Source organism: Diadema setosum, chromosome 10 (assembly GCF_964275005.1).
Source record: "Diadema setosum chromosome 10, eeDiaSeto1, whole genome shotgun sequence".
In the NCBI taxonomy this organism is placed as follows: Eukaryota; Metazoa; Echinodermata; class Echinoidea; order Diadematoida; family Diadematidae; genus Diadema; species Diadema setosum.
Genome location: NC_092694.1, coordinates 13,771,506 through 13,793,416, shown reverse-complemented (window position 1 = coordinate 13,793,416; position 21,911 = coordinate 13,771,506). Strand labels below are relative to the sequence as shown.

Below are 21,911 nucleotides of genomic sequence, written 5' to 3'. Positions count from 1 at the left end.
TCCTTTTGTAATAACTGTGTGGCTTATGGTCATTCATAGATGACATCACAGCTGAAAAGTGCAATTTTTGGCCAAAAAAAAAAATTAATAAAAATAAAAAAATCAGTGATCTCTGACCCCCAACCTCAAGATCTTTTGCAAAGAAAAAAAAAAAAAAATCATAATTTAAATGTGATTTAACACCCTATCTACAGTGGCATGCATGTATGTGTACTCAAGCCAAGTGCCAGGAAAATTCATTTCAGAGTTCTTATGAAATTGCAATAATGGGCTGCGGTTTGGCACACAGGCAGGATTGATAAATAGAAAAAATAATGCCTCTGCTATCTTTCAGAGCGAACACATTTAATAAGATGACAGTTATGACAACAAGAGTATTCAAGATACTGATAATGAGTAATGGTGGTGATTCTAATAATACAGGCAAAAAAGACTGGTAAGTCTCGTATAATATGCATGATGAACTTCATACACACTGAAATAAAGAAACTGCTAAATAATCATTTAATGTTTGGCATGAATCTTTATTGACAAATAGTTTTCATTCATAGAATAAATACCTGTTGTTATTCAAACACAACACACAGAACTGCCATTGTAACCTACATGTACCTAGAGCTGCAAATTGAATTGCAGCAGATTTCAATCACGTTTCAATCAAACACTTAACTCTTTATGTGCCATGGTGGAAACCCCCTGTGTGCCACGTTATTCTGCGACACGAAGTTAGTCATGCTTTGAGAAAGAATTTTGTTTTTCCAATCTATATAACTTCTACAAATTTCTGTTAAGCTGGACATTATAGTGAGCAAAGTTGAAGAGGAATGCCAAGCTTTGCTTTGGTATTATTGTATGACAAATCTATTTTCTATTAATCTTTTAATGACCAGTTGCTACACTACTGTAAGGCATGACTTTTGCACATGAAACCCTGAGAGAAACTTAAAATGTACATGCAAATCTAGTTGGGTTAACACCGCTTGATTGTCAATCACCACATAGAATGTAAGCTGTATGTGAAAGGAACAAAGGCGCCAGAAACGCTTTGATTGTACCGCGGGATTAGGCGATTTATCGATCGGTTTAAGCGGATGAGTGCGTTTTCAGAGCAGAATATGCGACGTTGGCACGCCGTCGACTGAGTAGGATATGCGAACATGGCACATAAAGAGTTAAAAATGATACAATAATTGGCACAAAGTTAGGCACATTTGTTTCCACAGAAAGGCAGGAATCATATTTTTGACGAGTTGATGCTTGTTCATGGCATTCTCAATGTCTCTATCTGTGGAGTATTCTGACCATCATCACTGTAATACTCATACTGCCCAAATTGTGTACACTGCACTATCAAATGCCTTTATGACTCTTATATCACTGGTTTTGACACTGATTTTGATTTTGACACTGCTATTGACAATGACACTGATATTGACATTGAAATTCATGACATACAGCAATTCATAAGAGCCTGTATTAGGGGTATTAACAGACCTTGTCATAAATGATTATTGAATAAAACGGATTACAGTAAATATTTCCATTCAAATTTCCATTCACTTTTTTTTTTCCCAAATTGAAATTATTGAAATGAGGATGTTTTCATGCTGGAGCAGGTCCTGGACTAGCAGACCATCAGGGAGATCTGTGTTAAATCCACATGTTAATTAATCTACCATTAAAGGGATCGTACAGTTTTGGTTGAGACCTACATTGTAATTTCAGGTTTCTAACATGTTTTTTTGTGAAATAATGAGAAACCTCTTATGAAATATGATAGAGCATGTAATTCTATGAAGAATTACAATGTTTATTTGATGAAAATTGGTTTTGAAATGGCTGAGATATCCAAAAAAGAAGGATTCTAATAAAGTGTGGGACCCACACTTTATTACGATCGTTTTGTTTTACTTGGTTTTTGGATGTTTCAGTCATGCCAAACCCGATTTTCATCAAATAAACTTTGAATTCCTCTTAAAATGGTATGCTCTGTACTACATCATAAGTGTTTTCTTGGTATCTCGCAAAAAGTTAAAAGCCCAATTCTCATCTCCACCAATACTGTACCATCCCTTTAACCAAAGGTCTATGAAGTCTTTGCACAAACTGACATAATTTTTATCACTGCACAGATACTCTCTCTCTCTCTCTCTCTTTGAAGCACAGGACCAACAAAAATTTGCCCCATAAATAGACTCCTTCAACTACACATTCCATGGTGACACAATGGGGTTAAGGAGGAATAGGTAATCTGTTAATTAGTTTACAGACATTTATGTGCCAGTCTGCGAAGAAGCACTTCAACAGCTACATCGTGTAGGCCCTATGCCAATCAGCAAACAAAGAGCAGCTGCTGGATGAACAAGAATTTTGGTAACTATTGTGTAGACTGAGATAGGCCCTTTCTATTTAAGTGCCTGCTGTCCTTTAAGATTATGAAATTGATGTTTGTCAATGCTTTGATAATCTGTGCATTTTACACAGTGGAGAATCCAGGCAGCCTTAGTCTCAAAGAGAAGTACAAAGTGCATGATGCCATGAACTAAATCAATATCAAATGGACTTTGGTCTCTGTCTGTCTAACCCGTTGAGGACGGGTCCCGAGTATACTCCGGCAGGGTCTAACGTGTGTTGTAGCAAAATCAGCCCGTCCTCAACGGGTTAAAGTAGGATTCGTCTTTCAGGGTCAATACTCTACAGACATGGAAGGCTGACTGAAATAAGAATGTTGCTCCTTGCAGTAATTAAAAGTCACGATCAGACGGTGATCCGTAAAGGGATGGTACAGTATTGGTGGAGATGAGAATTGGGCTTTTAACTTTTTGCGAGATACCAAAAAAAAAAACAAACAAACACATGATATAGTCCAGACCATACGATTTTAAGAGGAATTCAAAGTTTGAGGAAAATCGGGTTTGGAATGACTGAAACATCCAAAAACAAAGTAAAACAAAGCGATCGTAATAAAGTGTGGGTCCCACACTTTATTAGAATCGTTCTTTTTTGGATATCTCAGCCATTTCAAAACCAATTTTCATCAAATAAACTTTGAATTCCTCATAGAATTACATGCTCTTTCATATTTCATAAGAGGTTTCTCATTATCTCACCCAAAAATGTTAGAAACCTGAAATTAGCTCTCAACCAAAACTATACAAAAAAAAAAAAAAAAAAAAAAATTGGCAGCTTAAAACAAAACAGAGATCAAGTAAATTGCAGTTTTTCTGGACCATATATATATATATATATTTTTTTTTTGTTGTTGAATGGCTTAAGGTACTGTAATATTCAACAGTTTTATATTATTTTAAAGCTCAGAGCTTGTTCTTTGAAACTATTCTATGCTGAAAAGTGGAATTCCATTTTGGCCAACTTTTTGTGGGTTTTGAGCCGGGTAGTCATAAATTAGTGATAAGAAGATACTGCATCTAACCACAAAAATGTGGTCTAGGGAAGTTGATGGCTTAAATAGACTTTTAATTAAATAATGGGGAGATTCTTGAACTTTGCCACCAGTCAAAAGACAATCAACCCAATTGCAGTTCAACTGATGATCCCAATACTGATACACTTGACTGATAGATCATCAAGCAGTGATAAACCACTTTCAACAGCCAGAGTAAACACTTAGGAGGTCAGGCAACAAAAGAAATATTCCCTTCAAACTCTGCTGACTTTGTCATTCACCTTGATGAAATACAGTACTCATGAGATTATGTGTTGCATCAGCGATACACATTTCTATCACAGTACCATGAAGGAAGAAAATGTACACCTGATTAACTTTACACCCCTGACCAGTTTTAGTCAAGTTTTCTCATTCATAATTCCACACAACTTTTTTTTTTGTTTTTTTTTTTGTTTTTCATTCATAATTTCACAGATAAGTCTATTTCGTACATAACTGAATACTTCCCAAAGCATTTGTGTAATAGACCTCAGAGTGCTTTTCAACCTGCCAGAAAAAAACAAACAAACAAAACTTTACCACATACAGCTGCTGGAATCAAAAGGATCTAATTCAGACATTCAGTACACTCAATTTACTCCCTAGGGATTACTGTATTTCTCCAACTCTGGGATGTAACAGTCTGCATATAAAGCTCATCCATTTTAATTTAAGTCCAGCTTTGTACAGGGTAAAGATTCAGATTCAGATTCAGATTTACTGTACACATATATTACTATAAAAACAAAACAAAACTAGAATTGCACAAAGCTGTGGGTCTAATCAAGGTGAGATTTTGTCCTACAGCGACTTAAGTGAAAGAAACATAGCAAGGAAGCATAAGTGGTATGGTTTACAGCTCAGAGAATAAGAGTGTAGCTTGACTTGAAATTCAGACCCTATTGGCTTTGATACTTATCAAAGAAAATCCTGTGATATATCTACTTCTCTGTCTCTTGTCTTTCTTCACTCATTTCCTGGATCATTCTGTCGGCCATAGGGTCAGGGAGAGCGGCACTGACCAGCGCAGGACTGCTCAGCCATTTGGGCATTTAATCTGAGCCTTATCATGAGTAATACCTTTATCACATTTATCAAATACTTCACTCTTGGGAGTGTCAATGTACTTACCACAATTGCCATCATTCATTAATCCAGACATTGATAAGCTGTGTAAAGCTACCTAACTTACAGTTCTCATTAGCATTTTGTCTAGCCTATTCTCGTTCTTCTTTAATCCTGGAAACACGTCCCTGCTCTCATATCTTGGACGGCAGGACTGCTGTGTGCAAGTGGCGTAACTTTAACCCATTGGGGACGATTTGATTTTGCTACAACACGCATTTCCCACAGACGCTTGCCTGAGTATACTCGGGACCCGTCCTCGACAGGTTACAGGGAACTAAAGCCCAATTACAAATATGGATTGAGTGAGAGCAGCAATATTAGCAGGACACATCAGTGGAAGTTTGGGGAAATTGGACAATCTGTTCAAAAGTTATGACTTTTTCAAGTTTTGATGAAGTCATCGCTGGATACGGAGACTACTACATACACCTCATTATGGACAACAATGTGAAGAAAATATAAAGAAAAAAAAAATCAACATATTTTCACTATTCAAGCACGATGAAGGAGCACTTTGACTTTAATACCTCTTATAGAAAACAAGGGGAATAATACTACCCTGAACCCATTGGCCCGAATTCACGAAGGTGGTACAAACAAAACCATGGTCTAAACCATGGACAAAAACCATGGAGCGCCAAGTGTCAAACAGAATATTTCGTTACGAAATTGGTCATTTCGTCGACAAAATGACTGTTTCGTTAACGAAATTATCATTTCGTGGACGAAATGTTCATTTAGTTACAAAATGTTGTCATTTCTTTACAAAATAATCATTTCATCGACGAAATGACTGATTTCGTAGCGAAATATCGCATGCGACACTTGGCATTCCATGGTTTTTGTCCATGGTTTAAACCATGGTTTCATTTGTACCACCTTCGTGAATTCGGGCCATTGAGGATGAGCTGATTTTGCTCCAAAACACATTTCCCACAGACATTTTCCCGAGTATACTCGGCACTAGTCCTCAATGAGTTAACATTATGTCAGTAAGAAATTGGTGGAAAGTGTACTTCTTATAGAAAATGAAATTCTGTGAACTTCTCTTTAAATTTTCCAAAATAACATCACAAACTGCATGAACTGCAGTAGTCTTCTATCCAGCAATGACGGCACTGAAACTTTAAATATTCATAAATTTTTAATCGATTGTCTGATTTTCCTCAAACTATCATTGGTGTGCTCTACTAACATTGCTGCTTTCACTCAATCCGCATTTACATTTAGGCTTTGGTTTCCTTTAATTATGTGCTGTGTGTATGTGTGCCTGTCTGTCTGTCTGTGAGTCTGTAGAACAAGAGGTTCACTGTTGGTCCTCATGACCTACTCAATGGAGCAAACGCTGGACTTATTTGTTCTGTGTGTAAAGAGCAAAATTTGGAGAAGATGAAAGGAGAGTTGAGAAAGAATTGTCTAATTTGGAGTTTGAATGAAGACAGAATGGCAAGACACCACAGCACAAAACACTTTAAAGTTACACAGCAAGACGTGTTTGGAAAATGCTTCTCAATTTCCTTCCATGTTACCCACATTTTGCTCTGCTCTTTTCCATTTCATTTTTTTTTAGTCACAGTCAATCTTAAAATGCAAATCTGAAAGTGCAATTGCATATTCAAAGCTGATTTGAATGGATAAAATAAGATGAACTAAATGGTTAAAGTTCTATCATTTCAAAATTTACAAACACACGCTTTCATTGCGGCATTAATTCTTTAAATAATGCAAGCTGAGGTGATGATGTTGACAACTTTTCCATTGGTTTGTGAATGGAAACATGTATTCAGGAAAGGATTGTTTCCTAAGTTGACACAAATTACCAATGCACCCTTCCTCCTACAAAGTCACCATTGCAAGGTCATCGCAACAATCAAACATTTGATTTTACAAATACAAGTTTTCCTTTTGGACATTCACGGAAATATCAAGATTTGTGAGTCAATAGTAAACCTGTGAGTCCATGACATCCAAAATCTCATATTTGCCACGAATTATGTTTCAACTTTATGACTGATTCATAAAAGTATGTGATGCCTTACAATGTTACAGCCTTTTTTTTTTCACATCCAATCCTGATGAAGTTGCTACTAGATGTGTTTTTATTTCACTCTATTCCTTACATCAAAGATGAAAAGTTGTCTGATCTCTTTTTCTGCAGTTCTAAAGAATTACGGGTATCATGGGCCATTTTCCCTCTTAAGACTTTCTGTGCAGAATGGCACAGACTCCCCTGACCAAATTCCTGATTGTTTTATCTATTACTGTTAACCCACATTCTGATATAACACCTTGGAAAGATTAGGGTCATTTCTAGTAATCATTCATACTTGTGTTTACATCATTGCTTTGAAAGAAAAAGTGAGTTTGCAAAGAACAATGAGAAGACACAAGACACCCACACAAAGAAAACACAAAATACATACACATTGGAATTAAAGAGGATAAGAAAGAAATAATGAGCATTCTATACTATTAAACATAATTCTATTTTCACATATGACAAAATTTTGCAAATCGACAATCAACTTCCAAGAAATCTTTTGGTTTCAAATTGGAAAAAAAAAATCCAACAATTCTATTTAACTGTGAAATATGCTCCCCCATCAAAAAATGTGTACAATGAATTGTTGTATTGCAAACTGGGAAAAGAGGTAATTATGAAATAAAAACTATAAAACAACTTCTCACATGCTTACAGAGAATGATATATATTGGACTTGTCTTTCTTTTTTATGTGTGTGTGACATACAATGCAAAACTGCTTGCAAACGATCTTTCTTGAGCAGAATCTTGGCAACAGCTCAGCATCAACAAGCGACCAGAGTAAAAGACATTAAAAGCCCTTCACAAAGTATTTGGTTGCACAAGACATGACTAGAAGTGCAATTCCACAAACCTATGGCATTTTCTTTGATAGATTGAGCAAGTATCAGATGTACAGAACAACAAAATGTCATCACAATTTCATTTTGTGTCTGAAAGTTATGGAACTGTTGAGTTTCATATGTTTTCGTTGAAGAGGAGATGAGAATTACAACTGGTTGACAAACTGCTCTTCACTGACGTAAATCACCACCAATTGATAGGTCTTTAGTAGTAGCCATGATAGAAACTTATGGGCATAAACATTCAAGTCGGACTGGAACTCATTACCTCCTGCTTGCTAGACAGGCATCATATCCACTATAATTGGTGTTTAATTACATTGTACATCAATAAAAGTCAATTTATCAATCAGTTGCAAAAAAAAACAACAACTACTTTAAAATGCAAGAATCAGTAGTTTGAATTAGAGATGAGGAATGTCACCACAGCACAGAACTTCCCTTGCTTTGTACACACACACACACACACACACACACCCACAAAACATTGGAATTATTATTATTTTTTTTTTGGTCCATGCTTTAATGACTGCCCCCAAGATCTATTGCTGCTTGGGTAGAGCAAAATGACAACAATTCAGGACGACGGACACATCTCATTCTTGTCAAGTTCACGACAACAAATAAATGACATATTTAGTGAAGAGTTGAGCACAGGTCAATGGGAGAGGTGCGAGATGATGACAGCATCACCTCAACAAATTTGCATATGTGGGGCTGGGACCGGCATTGCTGATTTGTGAAAACATGAAGTACTCCAACAGTCCTTGACTTGACTCATATTGTTTCCAATTCTGATAAAACCTCCAGCTTTTTGTTTGTGCACTTCTAGATCTACCCCATTCAAATTAAGCCGACGAGATCACTATGAGGAATTTGCACTTTAATATTCATGGAGTGGACAGTATGTGGAGACTTAAAGGGAAGATAAACCCCAAGAACAATGTGGATTGAGTGAAAGCAGCAACATTAGTAGAACACATCAGTGAAAGTTTGAAGAAAATCGGACAATCGATGCAAAAGTTATGAATTTTTAAAGTTTTGGTGTTGGAACCGCTGGATGAGGAGACTACTAGAGGTTATGACGTATGAGTGGACTAGAATATCAAGAAAGTATAAAGAAAATACTACAAAAATCCATTTTTCATGAAAATTACACATTCCATCAACTTGATATTGACATATGTTACGGGTAGCAATTATTCCCACTGCTTTCTGAAAGCGGTTGGTCCACTGCTCTTTCATAATTCTAGAAAAGTGATTTTTTGTTGAATATCCTTTATATTTTCTTTGTATTGTTGTCCACTCATACGTCATATCCTCTAGTAGTCTCCTCATCCAGCGGTTCCAACACCAAAACTTTAAAAATTCATAACATTTGAATCGATTGTCCGATTTTTCTCAAACTTTCACTGATGTGTTCTACTAATGTTGTTGCTTTCACTCAATCCACATTGTTCTTTGGGTTTACCTTCCCTTTAATGACAAGAAGGGAGAGCACTTCATACATGAGAGGATGCATGCAAAGATGGAGACAGGAAATGGAAAAGAGAAGGAAATATTCAGTGACCTTTGACCTACCTTGCTTGAGTTGACGACCCTGCTGTGGTACTGCCAGGTTTCTGAATGCACGGAAGAACAAGCAGAGAGGAAGCTGGCATAAATAATGATGCCATTTTAAATTGGTCGGTTGTTAGCTACAACCATTTACGTTATGAATGCATGCTATGACCCTGTGTGTTTTTGTCTTTAATAGTTTACTTTTGTTTTTTCCTAATCAGCAATATGGCAATTGTGGTTAATGTCTGTCTAATACTCGCCAAGTTAAACTTCTGGTACATCTGTGCACTCATCAAGTACAAATTTTGACATAAACAAAACAATTCATGTACAGAGCAACTTGACACCTTGGCAAGGTGTCCAACATTCAAAATCTGACAGCATGTTGGTTCCAAAAATGCTACTAGGTAGATATTTGTGTCCTGCATATGCAAGCTTATCTCATATCAAAAAACAATAACAATTAAAAAAAAATCACAAAAAAAGTTTTACATATTGTACAAACAGTTGTTTACATAAAGTTGAATTTTCATGGAGATTTCAAAGAGTTGATTTTTCTTTCTTTTCTACTAAAGACTAGATGCTTTTTCTGATTATGGGTTAACAGCTAGAGTTGTTTCATAGGTCAACAATAACAGCATTTAAAGGAAATGGGATCCTGTGTAGTTACATTTTATTGCTGTTGTGGTCAAGTAAACACCAAGGATACCTAGTTGTTAACTGTGTGTACTAAGTAGGCAGTAATATTGGGGGAGATTTCTATATACGTGCAGCCTACATTGATAAAGAAGAAAACTTGAAGACCCCTGTTTGCTTCTATACTGACTTTGTCATCTTTCTTTTGCATTCATGATATAAAACTATACCATATCTACACATGGCAGACAAAATGTACTGGTACAAACAATATGTGTGTCTTTCATATCCCTTGTGTACAGTTCCTCAAATAGAGTATTTTGCAAACTCATAAAAGTAGAAGGTCTATGACATGCATCAGAAATGTGTAATCAAAGAAAGGAGGAAGTATGCTTTGTATCAATACTTGTATATGACGTACCCTTGTACTTGAGCTTGTAGGATTTGCAGCCTTGTAAAAAAAAAGAGATAAAAATATGAAAGAAAATGAGTCTACTATAAAGAAGCAACAAATATGTTTGATATCATCATGGATGCTAATAAATTAGACAGATCATATTATGATGGTTCATTGTAATGATAATTTTTAAAAACACACATACAAACAGTGCATACACTAATGTAATAGACAGAGGACAGTGTACAGATGTATGTCTAGTGCATAACACCATGATACACAGCACATACCACAAGGTTTATGTGACGTCAATGAGTCAAACACTGAAGAGGGGCCACAACGTTTACACTGAGACTGCCATCCTCTATTTACACATTCAACACCTAATCCATTCAAAACTGGGCTTTCAAATTTCCAGAGACTGTATACAGATCCCACCAGGCATTTATTTATTTATTTTTTTACTTATTTTTTTTTTTTTGGTCAATGGCTTAAAATGTATGTGAAGGGCTATTTCAACTACAAAAGTAAAGTTACAATCCTTGGGATATGAATGAGCAGGTATGTACCTACACATTTCAACATCAAAATATAATTGAGGAATATTCAAAATTTGCCCATAAAGTCCTAAAAAAAGGTAATATGTACAACAGGTCAAACATGTAAGTCTTCAAGATGCTCTTCTGACCAATGTATTAAACATAGACTGCAAAAGTGGAAATTTTCATGGTGTTAAAAATTTTTGCACATTTTGCACAATCAGAAACTACTGCAAAACTAAAGCAAAAGAATATGTTTGCTTGCCATGTGTTCCAATAGTTGATGTCTTGATCAAGAACATGTGAAACTTGCTTCACTCGGCCAAGTGGGAAAAATTACTCATGCAAAAATATCTACTTTTACAGTAACATCCTGCTCACTTTTCTCTGCACGCTGTCCACTATTAGCCACTTCTCCTTGATGAAATCCTCCTTCATGCCGCTGAGGGGGTGATGGATCCGGATCTTGACCTCAATCTTCCCACCGATCTCTTTCCTGCCTTCCATCAGCTATTATCAAAAGTGTCAGAAGGAAGACAAGACACAGATGATGACAGGGAATTGGAATCTCAAGAAAATATGAAACTTTCAAGTCAAATTGTGTGCAAATATGATTTGAAACAAACTTTCCATTAACCTGAATTAATTGAGTTTATTTTCATACCAGGCATCAAAACAATAATATTGGTCATACAAAGAACAAACTGAACAAACAAATGATCGTGGAGAAATCACAAAAAAAGCACACAATAGAGGTTTGTTCACCGTGATCCCTTTGATATAGTAACATTGTTTTGAACATACAAAATATGAGGGGTATAGAAAAAAGAAAAGAAGGAAATATCTAATATCATCTCATAAATTACACTTGAGTTTCAAGTTTATCAAACATTCTTTTTTAAGTCTCTTGTGTTGATTTAAAAACTTACAACACTTAAATGTGAGTGAATTTGACAGATTATTCCAAAGGATTGAACCATTATAAAAAGACAGAAAATTGTGACATTTTAATACAAATGAATGGAGGATGGATATCATGGGCCTTTCTAGTATAGTCATTACAAAATCAGGAATTCAAAAACTCTGCTTATGGCTACAGAGTGTGGATGTCTTACCGGGACAGATTCATGAATTTCGCACTTGCTCTCCAGGTCAGCGAGTTTCACGCTGGCTGAACCCAGCGTCTTGTGCCCTCGAAGTAGGCCCCTGCAATGGTGAAAGAATACGTAGGTATTCATGTGACCAACCATCACACAAAGAAGGGAGATTTCAGCTTCCCCTCTTGAGTTTAGAGTAAAGTGTACGTCTGTGGGACTGGAGAACAGAAATTTGAACAAGGGGTGCTGACGTTCAACCACCCACAGTTCATTGGGACCAATCACTCTGCATGTGTGGTTGTGTGTGTGCTTGCAAAATCAAAACTATAGTGAAGACAATGGAAAAGTGGTTTTCAGGAACATCTATTTTCATACAGTGTAAGGTATAAGAGAACGCAGGAGATGATCAATATCTGCTACCATCCATCACTTCAACTCACTTGCTGTAAACGACCTCCATCTTGAGAGCTTTCCGCTTCACCACTGAGCCGAACGCTCTGGAGCCGCGGCCGATGTCGACCGTAAAGGTGGAGTTGTAGACGGGGTTCTCTGCACCTTTGGCCCATCCCGTCTTATGACCTTGAGGTTCGTCCTTGATGCGGGGAAAAAACAAGATGGTATTCAAAGTAAAGTGTTTGTCAACACCCTTTCTTTGGTCCCACATCCCACTTTGTAAAGCAGGTTGCAGGGGGCTATTTCAATGACCTAATTTCAGTGTAGAAACCAAAGTAAGAAAACTATGATGAAACGAACAAGGCTTTTGACTCTCAGAACATTGTACGTTTCCAAACCAGGTGCATAGTTTGCTATGGCGGCCCTCTATTACACAGGAGCAACAATGACAGGTATCTGCCAGATCTGGAGGTAGTGATTACAGCAGGATCGCCATAAGTCCTAATGCTGCACAATGTATCCTTAGTGGATATTATCATTGTAACTTCATTTAGCATTGTTGGGATGGCCAGAACATTCTTATTGTCTATTGTCTATTGATACGGAGGCCCCTTTGGAATACAGCATCAAAGGGACCCTTGCAGAGACAGAAGAAATTGTAGTCTCCTTATTATACCATTCAAACAATAAAGAAAAAGAAAAGAATTGAGACTTGTGGCACCACTGGCCACATTGAAAAGCACCTATGTAAGTATGCTCTTTTTATATTTCAAATGAAGACAGAATAAACTGACCAGAAAGAATATAATTTATTATTTTCACATTTCATGTAATGTACATAAATGAACGGACTTGGTACCTTTCATCAAAAGAGCATGCAAATGTTCTGTGTTTTCATCATTTTTAGTTCTATCCCCAAATAAGCTTCAGATTTATCATTTAAACTCTGACAGTACAATGGAGAAGCGAAAGTCTTTTTACTGAGGTTGGAGTACCAATGCATATAATTCTTTAAATAGCCAAAAAAAAAAAAAAAAAAAAAAGACAAGAAAACAGGCCTACTATAAAACACATGACAAACAAACATCTAGCTCAACAAACTTGATAAATATTGACTCATGAAGTAGAGAGCAGAGCTTACCGATGGGTAAGGGAACTCAGCCTTGATGTATGTGTCAATATCTTTGGCATCTTTGTCTGAAAGCAAAAACAAAGAATGATTGGAATGAATAGACATAAGGTTCATGATTAGTAGCCTCATAGGCTCAATGTGCCACATGGTGACCAAAGTCAATGTCTCCATGTCATATTGCATTGGAACAGCATACACCACTTTCAGCTATTAAAAAGTAACATTTGATATAGGGGGAGAGCACCACAAGTACTGCTTACAGGCCCTTTTTAATGCTGTGGGGGCTCAAGTTTAGACATTTTTAAACTTTGCTGATGCTGACTGAACTGTAAGATGACATTTTAATTTAGGCACATCAAGAAACCTGTTTAGTACCAAGAGAGACATTTTGCGGGAGCATGAAAATGAAAAGAAACAAGATTATATTTAGCAAATCATCAAGTTTAGCTTGATTCTGGGCGCACATCTGTCCTAAAAATGGCCAGGCCTCTGGAACTTGGTTGACTATAACTTGTATCTGGAATTCACACTAACCATTTGCCCTTTCATCTCTACACCATTTTGAATGGATGCTAGCAGCTATGAATTAGAGCAGATTGGTTGGGTGGGGGGGGGGGGGAGGGAAACAAATTTGAGAAAAGGGATACGCAATGAAATGAAATGTTATTGACTTGTCATTACAGCAATTAAAAAAAAAAAAGGTAGGCCTTTCAGAAAGTAATTTCCTGAAAAAATGAAAATAAAAGAATTCCAGCTCACCGCTAGGGCAGTGCAGCATTGTTCCTTGTATAATAGTAATCTCTGCCTCTGACTCCTTGATATCTGGAAACACTCTACATGTGCAGGAAAAAAAAAAAAAGGAGGAAAGAAGAGGGTAAAGTAAATACTAGATTGGTTTAAAGGTTATCATATGCAGTCCACAAGCAAGAAGAAGAAGTAAATGGCCTAAATCCCCTGACTATGGTTGGTACGAGTTGCATCTGAATGTGTCAAATTAATCCATTTCTATTCCTTTTTCTTATTTCTATAACAGAGAATTTATGCCGGAAAAACTTAAAATAGCTAACAGGATTGCTACCATCAAAAAGACATGAAAACTAAACACATAAAAATGCAAAAAAGAAAAAAGGAGTCTATTTGTTTTTGTCACCTGCTTGATATGCCAACTATTTTTTGCATTGGGAAATAAGAGCAATATAAGAAAAACACAACAGTACAAGAAACTTGAATTATTAGAGGAGGTGGTGTGTTTCAAGATCTGAATCACCTTATAATCAGAGAGCTATCTGTACGCGATTCAGGAGGCTGAGATTACTTGATGTTCAGCGAATAGTGCACCACATGTGTATAGATAATTCATACTGTGGGTTAAAGGCATAATTTACCATTTGCAGATAAAACAAAAACCCAGCACTAGTTGCTTTAAAATGGTTCTAAAATGTAAGTTAGGGATAGAAACAACCACTATAAAAATTTGAATCTATATAATTGATGTTAAGTGTTGTTAAATACACAAACTGTGAACAATAGTTATAATAAAAACGTTTCCAGACTAAACCGTCTACAGTTACGGTTTATTGAGAAAAATACTGATATCTCCTTATATTTTAGAATTTACTGCGAAAATTTTATATGGTACGATGTTTTGTGATACAACAGACCAACACATATGCATCAAATGTGATATCTTGCACATTTTTGAAATCACTGCTCCCAAAGGTAAACTGGACCTTTAATGCATAGCTGCCACTGCACTCTGGAACTGAAAAATTTCATTGGCATTCTTTCAAGAATTCACATTCAAATCACATTTTCCAAGGTATCATGTGCACTGTCCCGTTATTGTAATAACAAATGACAATCATTATTCTCATCTTTATTCCAGTATAATTTTTTCTCTCCTTCATAACGACTCAAAGTCATTAAAGGCAACTTGAAAACATAGTGGCACTGCTCTCCATCATACTGTACCTCACTGAGGGAAGGGTCCTCTGCTCATAGTGGTGCCGTGGGATGGGTTCTCCTCTTGACTGCTTGGACACCAGGACGTCCAGGTCTTGCTGGCAGTGCTCCTGGTACTCCTTGAACCTGCATTCAATCACCCAGTCATCCAATCAGGGTGAGACCCCAGGCCTCATTTGGCAACTTTCAACTAATCACAACCTGTAATACCTGAAGTTACCATGCCAGTACCCATGAGCTCTGAGCGAGTTAGTTCTTGCTATAATAACCTCAGTTTACTCCAAGTGGTGATAACTCACTGAATAAACAGTGTAACTTTACAATCCACATTAAGAAGATTCTGCTCAGGGCACTGCACTAAAATGAGCTGCAATATGAAATATTACGCACATTATTTGCATTGTTTGGGCTTTAAATCAAACTACGTATTTTCTCCAAAGAAGCATGTGCAAAGTAAACGGGCACATTCTTAACCTTACATTCTTGTATGTTTGTATATTTTTAGTGAAGTTTGCCATAGACCGCTTCTCAGCATTGACATACTGAAGTAAATTATGAAAACTGTTCACGACAACACAAAGACTGCCTTCAACTTTGCTGACAGAGCAGCAGCTTGTGCATGTTTACTGTACAACTGAGTATCTGAATATAAGAACGACCCAAGTCCATGGAAGACCATCTCGAGTAAACTTGAAAAAACTTCATATCTTTTTTATTTGTCCAATGATATTCTATTTACCTGTGATGGGAAGGCAACATTGATACAAATTAGAACATATATTATTATGATAATAAACATTTACATTAATTGTGGAGAGGCCATTTTGTGTGATGGACTTGGGTCGCTCTTTGAATCATATGGACTTGGGTCGTTCTTTGATTCATATATACATGATATTCTGCTATAGAGATGAGAGAAGGATGAGAGAGGGCGCTATAATATGAATGTAAGAATGACCCAAGTCCTTCATTCTTACATTCATATAAGATTTAAGTCATTCATTTCAGGCACTTGCGGGGGTAATTAGGATTTATCATTTATACACAAGATGAGTCCATGCATAAGCTACATTTTCCCATGTCAAACTGAATTTGGCCAAAAATTGGACTTGGGTCGTTCTTATATTCAGGTCTTCAACTGCATTCTCAAGTTATTGATTTGCATTTCACAGTAGCACATAAAATGACAGCATCTCCCTGAATGTCCATGGAAAAATGTCCAAAGGTCTCAATAAATCATTTCAACAATCAATTTGCGCTCTTCACGGTGGCTCCATATGAGAGAAGGTGTAGAAATATTTTACTCACCGATTGACTGACTTGATGTTTCCAAGTTTGCCATAGATCTCAGCATTTTTGGCACAAATCTGAAAAAGACAAACCAAACATTCATATTCATAAAATGGCAATAAAAACAAAACATTGTTCTGGTAAAAAATTTTGAAAAAATGTGTTACCAATCATCAGGGTCACTTCATGCTGACAACCCCTGACACTAAAGTCAAGAAAACTGCAAACAAAGTGATTTGACTGAAAAATATGAATTTGGTATTTGTCCAAGAATCATAAATTCGATATCTTCACTATATACCTCCTGCCCAAAATAGAACATTAAAGATGTTTTGACATTCAAAACAAGTCCATTATCTATCAAAAATAGTATCTTCTCTTTTATTGAAATACAGAAATTACATTCTGTAAAAATCTCTTGATACACCATACACTTTGCTGCATCAAAAGTTCAAAGACGGTTTTCTGTGTTAGTGTGATGACCAACTTTCTTAAAATTACTATGATGGGGTTTGGGAAACAATGTGGTGCAAATTATCTATCCCTGGTTTACATACACTGTGTTTTAATACACAGAGTATGAATAACTGAACAGTGTTTTTTATTCATTTTAATTGTATGTACATGTATTTTTTTTTCAAGGATTACAGTTGTATATTGTTTCCTGAAATTGAGTTATTTTTATGTATACTACCGCTGTTTTTTATGGTTTTCTGCACCCTTCAGTAGAAAAGCAGTGTCTTCAGCGCACAGCTGAGCAGGGCAATCCAGACGTATCCTAGTTAACATGGTGTATGATTATCATTTGTGTATTACAATACAACAAGTTAGTAAGTCAGAATGGCAAAAAAAGTGACTGCATTAAACATGTAGATAGTTTTGAATAAGTAAACAATAAAAAGCAAAGGAGCTTGGGGGTGCGGGGAGAGTCAGGGATGGTGGTAAGCTACTCACATCAATTTGTTTCTGAAGGGTTGCTATCAGTCGGCTGTAGATGTCTTGCGCATCACCAACGACCTCAAATCCTTCCACGGGTTCAGGGGAAGCCGGTGGCGACACAGAACTGACACTTTCTTCGACTGGTAGTTTGGGTATCTGAGGATCAACACAATGGGATATTTTAACGAATGCAGGGAGTAACAGCATGCTTTGAACCTCCCTATTCTTTACTCAAAATGGAAGAAAGATTATTGACAAGTAACAGCTGATTCTTACAGGAATCCAACGAGTCAAATTATGCAGAGAAAAAGAAGAAAGAAAGAAGAAAAAAATGCATGAACTAGAAATGTCGCTTTGGCGACTGGTATGCCTCCGCCATAATGCATGATTTTCCCAATAGGTCCAGATAGTACATGTGGACAATGTGTGATTACATTTTCACAAAATTGGCAAAATATTGAAATGACAAGTTTGTCACAAATTGTGTTGAATGTTCACCTTCCTTGACCTAGGTTTAATTGGATGAATAGGAAAGCATGTATCTAGGGATTTAAGGACTTTAACTTGACTTTGACCCATTCATACATTTAGGCATTGAGTAATTTTCAAGGTACAGGTGTGGAGAAAAAGTGCAATTTCTGAATTGAATAGTAAATTGTTACCATTTTCATCTGGCCCTTGACCCTAAAATTCATAAGATAATTACTTTCAGGTAGAACATGCATAATATGTACTAAGTTTCAAGATAACTTGAGCCACTTCGAGATATGGAGGAAAAAGTTAGTTCAGCACTTTCACTTGATCTTTGACCTTTTGACCTTTGAGGCAAAAAAAAGAAGAAAAAAAAAAACTTTCCAGAGAATTTCTATTAGGTTACACATGCATACACCAAGTGTAAAAAAATAATAACCCTGCTGGCATTGCATAAATATGAGGGAAATAGTAAAATTTTGAAGTGTTGCACTTGACCTTTGACCCCTGACCTTTCTACACCCTACATTCTCTAGATAATCACTTCCAGTCAGTACATGTATATACTATGTTCCATGAAGATACCTTGAACAATTTTCCAAGGCACGGAGAAAAAAAAGAAGTTTTGATATTTTTACTTGACCTTTTGACCTTTGACCTTTGACCTCATGACCCAAACTTTCACCAGAGAATCTTAATTGCGTAATACATGTATACACTAAGTTTCAAGAAAATATCTTCAGGCATTCAATAGCTATGGTGGAAATAGTGAAATTTTATGTATTTGACCTTGACCTTTTGACCTTTGACCTTGAGCATGTGCACCCAAAAGTTGATAGGCACAACTTCACCCCCTAATACACATACATGCCAAGTTTCATTAGGATACCTCAACAGGTTTTGATAGTTACCTTGTCCACAAAATTCATTACGGACGGACGGAAGGACGGACGGACGGACGGACGGACAACCCGAAAACATAATGCCTCCGGCACCACTTCGTGGCGGAGGCATAAAAATTCCCAAATGATGACTTCTTCAATTTCCCCTGAACATCTCTTAGATTTTGACCACATCAAACTTGCAAGTATTGCCCTGTTGCGTGAAAAAAGAAAACATCATGAGACAATGAATATGAAAAATCATAATAAGTAGATAGGTCCTACTGTACATGCTGAATTTTATGCTACTACATTATTCATCGCATAATCGGGCACCTGATAATCGGGAACCTCGCTTAAATGACATACGCTTCCCAGAAACATTTCCAATGCATGTTATTTTCACTGGTTAATCGGGCGGGGACCTCTGATAAACGGGACAATTTTTCTTCAAGCGATCTTTGATTTTGTTGATATTTTACACAAAAAATCTACCAAAATACCACAACAATATTTCAAAGATTCCCTATCAGTTGTCGTTTATATCGAACTTACAAAGCAAGCTTCGGACTGGTGTGTTTTGACCTCTGTCCATCCAGTACACGTACATGCATAGCCACGAAAGCGCCGTGTATAAGTATCCATGCCATTGCGAAACACATGCTTTTGCGAACATTCTTCTCCCCTACATAAGCAAAGCCATGTGCTCGCTTGCAATTCCTACTCACATCCAATAAAAAACATGCCTTGCTCACACAGCTCAGGCTGTGTACGTTGTTTAATCTCAGTCATACACTTTGAGGGCAAAGTCCTAATTTCTCGTCTCTGAGTGTTTCAACTTTCAATACACTGTGATCTGTTTGTACGTCACAATCTTCCTCAGGTGTGAATGGGCAAAAGTTACGTGATTGAAATGAGGGCTATGAACAGGGAGAGCTAGAGGGTTGCGCCGAGGGGTAGCGCGGTTGTGTATTCATGTACATGTACAGTAAGTCAGTATGCATGTGTGTGTGTGTGTGTGTGTGACTACATGTACATGTCGTATGCCGTTAGTGTATGGTGAGTGCTCATCGCGAAATCGGGCACCCCGCTTAAAGGGGCCGTGTTTGCTACTCCCAACCTGTCCCGATTATGCGATGAATACACTATTTTGAAAACTGAAGGAACATAATTTGATATGCTTTCTTATTCATAATTGTAAGCTTTATGTCAGATATGAATATGTATAAAACAGGGCCAGGGTAATGATAGCCTGGACTCTGTGTGATTCTAGCTGTTTTAAAACAGGGTCAGAGTACTTCGTGTGTCACGGCCGCACTGTTTATTCTGTATTGCTATAAACGGGTCAATGTATCGTTTCACACTGAACTTAAACTGATATCAAACCAAAATGAAGACAGGAAAGAGCCAAGATTGCAGACAGAGGGACAGAGATTCTAGGAGGAAGCAATGGAAATTAAAATGCTTACGGTCCCAACTTACCGATGCCATATTCACTGGTAGCCCTCCTTCAGCGGCAGCTAGCATGGGCTCTATTTCCTGGGGGTGGGGGGGGGGGGGGGAGGAGAGGGAAGAGGTGATCAGGAGGGGGGGGGGAGGATGAAGCGAGAGGAGAGAAAGATGTCACACATGACTTGCAAATCGCAGACAATCACAAGGTACCGTATAAGCCATGTGTGTGATTTGTGGAATGATTTTTCACTCTGTACATCATTGCAGGACTACACTCTTTCGCAACATTTGGCTGTTTTAGTAGTCAGATCTGATTTCTAATCAGGCCCTGAGTTTAACAACAAAAGAAAGGAAGTGCAAAATTGATTAAGAACTAGAAAAGCACTCTGAGAGCGCAGACCTCCTCCAAGCAGCTACTTTCCACTAATGATCTTGCTCTTCCCTAAGAGATTTTTCTCCTCTCCAACACTGGGGAAAAGTTCTTTGAGCTCTTCCATAGAAATCAGTGATTTCCCCCATAGGTATACATGCTGAAAAATCGCCCGATTTCCCAATACAGAAGCCTTTGTTATGTCATAAACCCCTCAGCTGCGCGGCACGCCTCACCCTAGCAGAAACTAGAGCATGCACTGTAGTGCGCGTTTGAAAACCTCAAAAATGCGCATCTTGAACTCCCAAATTCATTGACCCTACTCATCAAAATATCAAACATTTTTCATAAATTCCCAAAAAAATTATCGGATCACTACCAAAATTTAATCATTTGTTACTTGTGTCATTCTCAACCCTTCCTGTAAGTTTCATTCAAATCTGTTAACTATTTTTTGAGTTATTTTGCACACGGACAAACAAACAAACAAACCAACAGTAACGAAAACATGACCTCCTCCCTTGGCGGAGGTACTAATCGCTACACATGCAGAGGGTGCCCCAGCTTATTTATCATGTTCAGGGGGAGGGGGAGGGGCACTTCACACTAATCGGCACCGAATGAGCCCCACTCAGGTGAGCCCCGAGAGATTGCAGGTGGCACTCCTCACATACCTTTGCTATCTTCAGCAGCCGCTTTGCCTCGTACATGTCGCCTTTTCGCTTGGCGGCAAGGGCCAGTGACTTGAACTGTGCAATCTTGCTCTTGAGAATAGCAATGTTTCTCTGGTTCATGCTCTCCTTGGCTGAGGTTCACATAGCCAATCAAGAGGGAAGAACATGCAGCAAAGAAAAGCGGAAAAGAGATTAGACTATGCACGCATGAAATCTCACTCTTTGAAATCTACCAAACTCCTCTGCCAACTTCAACTCTTCTGTAATTTCCTCCTTGCTATCACAGCAATCTATCAACTTCTCAAAAGTGAGAAAGATAAGAGAAGTCAAATATAGGTCTAGTGTCATGGATTTACAGTGAACTGCAATTTCTTGGGAACACATATCATGCCTACCATGGCTGAATTAGAAAAACACATGTATTTAAGAACCCTTTATTTACGAGATATCAATGTCTTGCCACTTGGCAATCAAACCTTTTCATGGGCTTGTGTACTGACCTCAAATTTGAGAATCTTGTGTATTGACATTACACATTGCAAATCATCCTCATTCCCAAACAAATAAAAAAACCCAATAATAATGAATAAGGGCTTAAGCTGCGTTTATTCCAAATCCGACACGGGTCATGGAACAGGGTTTTTGCTGTGGTGCGCC

The 21,911-nt window shown here is 37.3% G+C and overlaps 1 protein-coding gene across 1 annotated transcript in view; it reads right to left on the bottom strand.

Annotated features, from left to right (window-relative positions):
* The window catches only part of LOC140233767 (coiled-coil and C2 domain-containing protein 1-like), a 37,622-nt gene that overhangs the window by 4,057 nt on the left and 11,654 nt on the right, over nt 1-21,911 (bottom strand). The window contains exons 11-22 of the mRNA XM_072313866.1: nt 21,255-21,385; nt 20,241-20,297; nt 17,422-17,562; nt 16,486-16,544; nt 15,187-15,303; nt 13,975-14,048; nt 13,225-13,280; nt 12,131-12,282; nt 11,709-11,799; nt 10,975-11,103; nt 10,079-10,108; nt 9,043-9,083 (exon numbers count right to left, since the gene is read on the bottom strand). Of these exons, the coding sequence (XP_072169967.1) occupies nt 9,043-9,083; nt 10,079-10,108; nt 10,975-11,103; nt 11,709-11,799; nt 12,131-12,282; nt 13,225-13,280; nt 13,975-14,048; nt 15,187-15,303; nt 16,486-16,544; nt 17,422-17,562; nt 20,241-20,297; nt 21,255-21,385 (1,078 nt within the window). The remainder of the gene's footprint in view (nt 1-9,042; nt 9,084-10,078; nt 10,109-10,974; nt 11,104-11,708; nt 11,800-12,130; nt 12,283-13,224; nt 13,281-13,974; nt 14,049-15,186; nt 15,304-16,485; nt 16,545-17,421; nt 17,563-20,240; nt 20,298-21,254; nt 21,386-21,911) is intronic.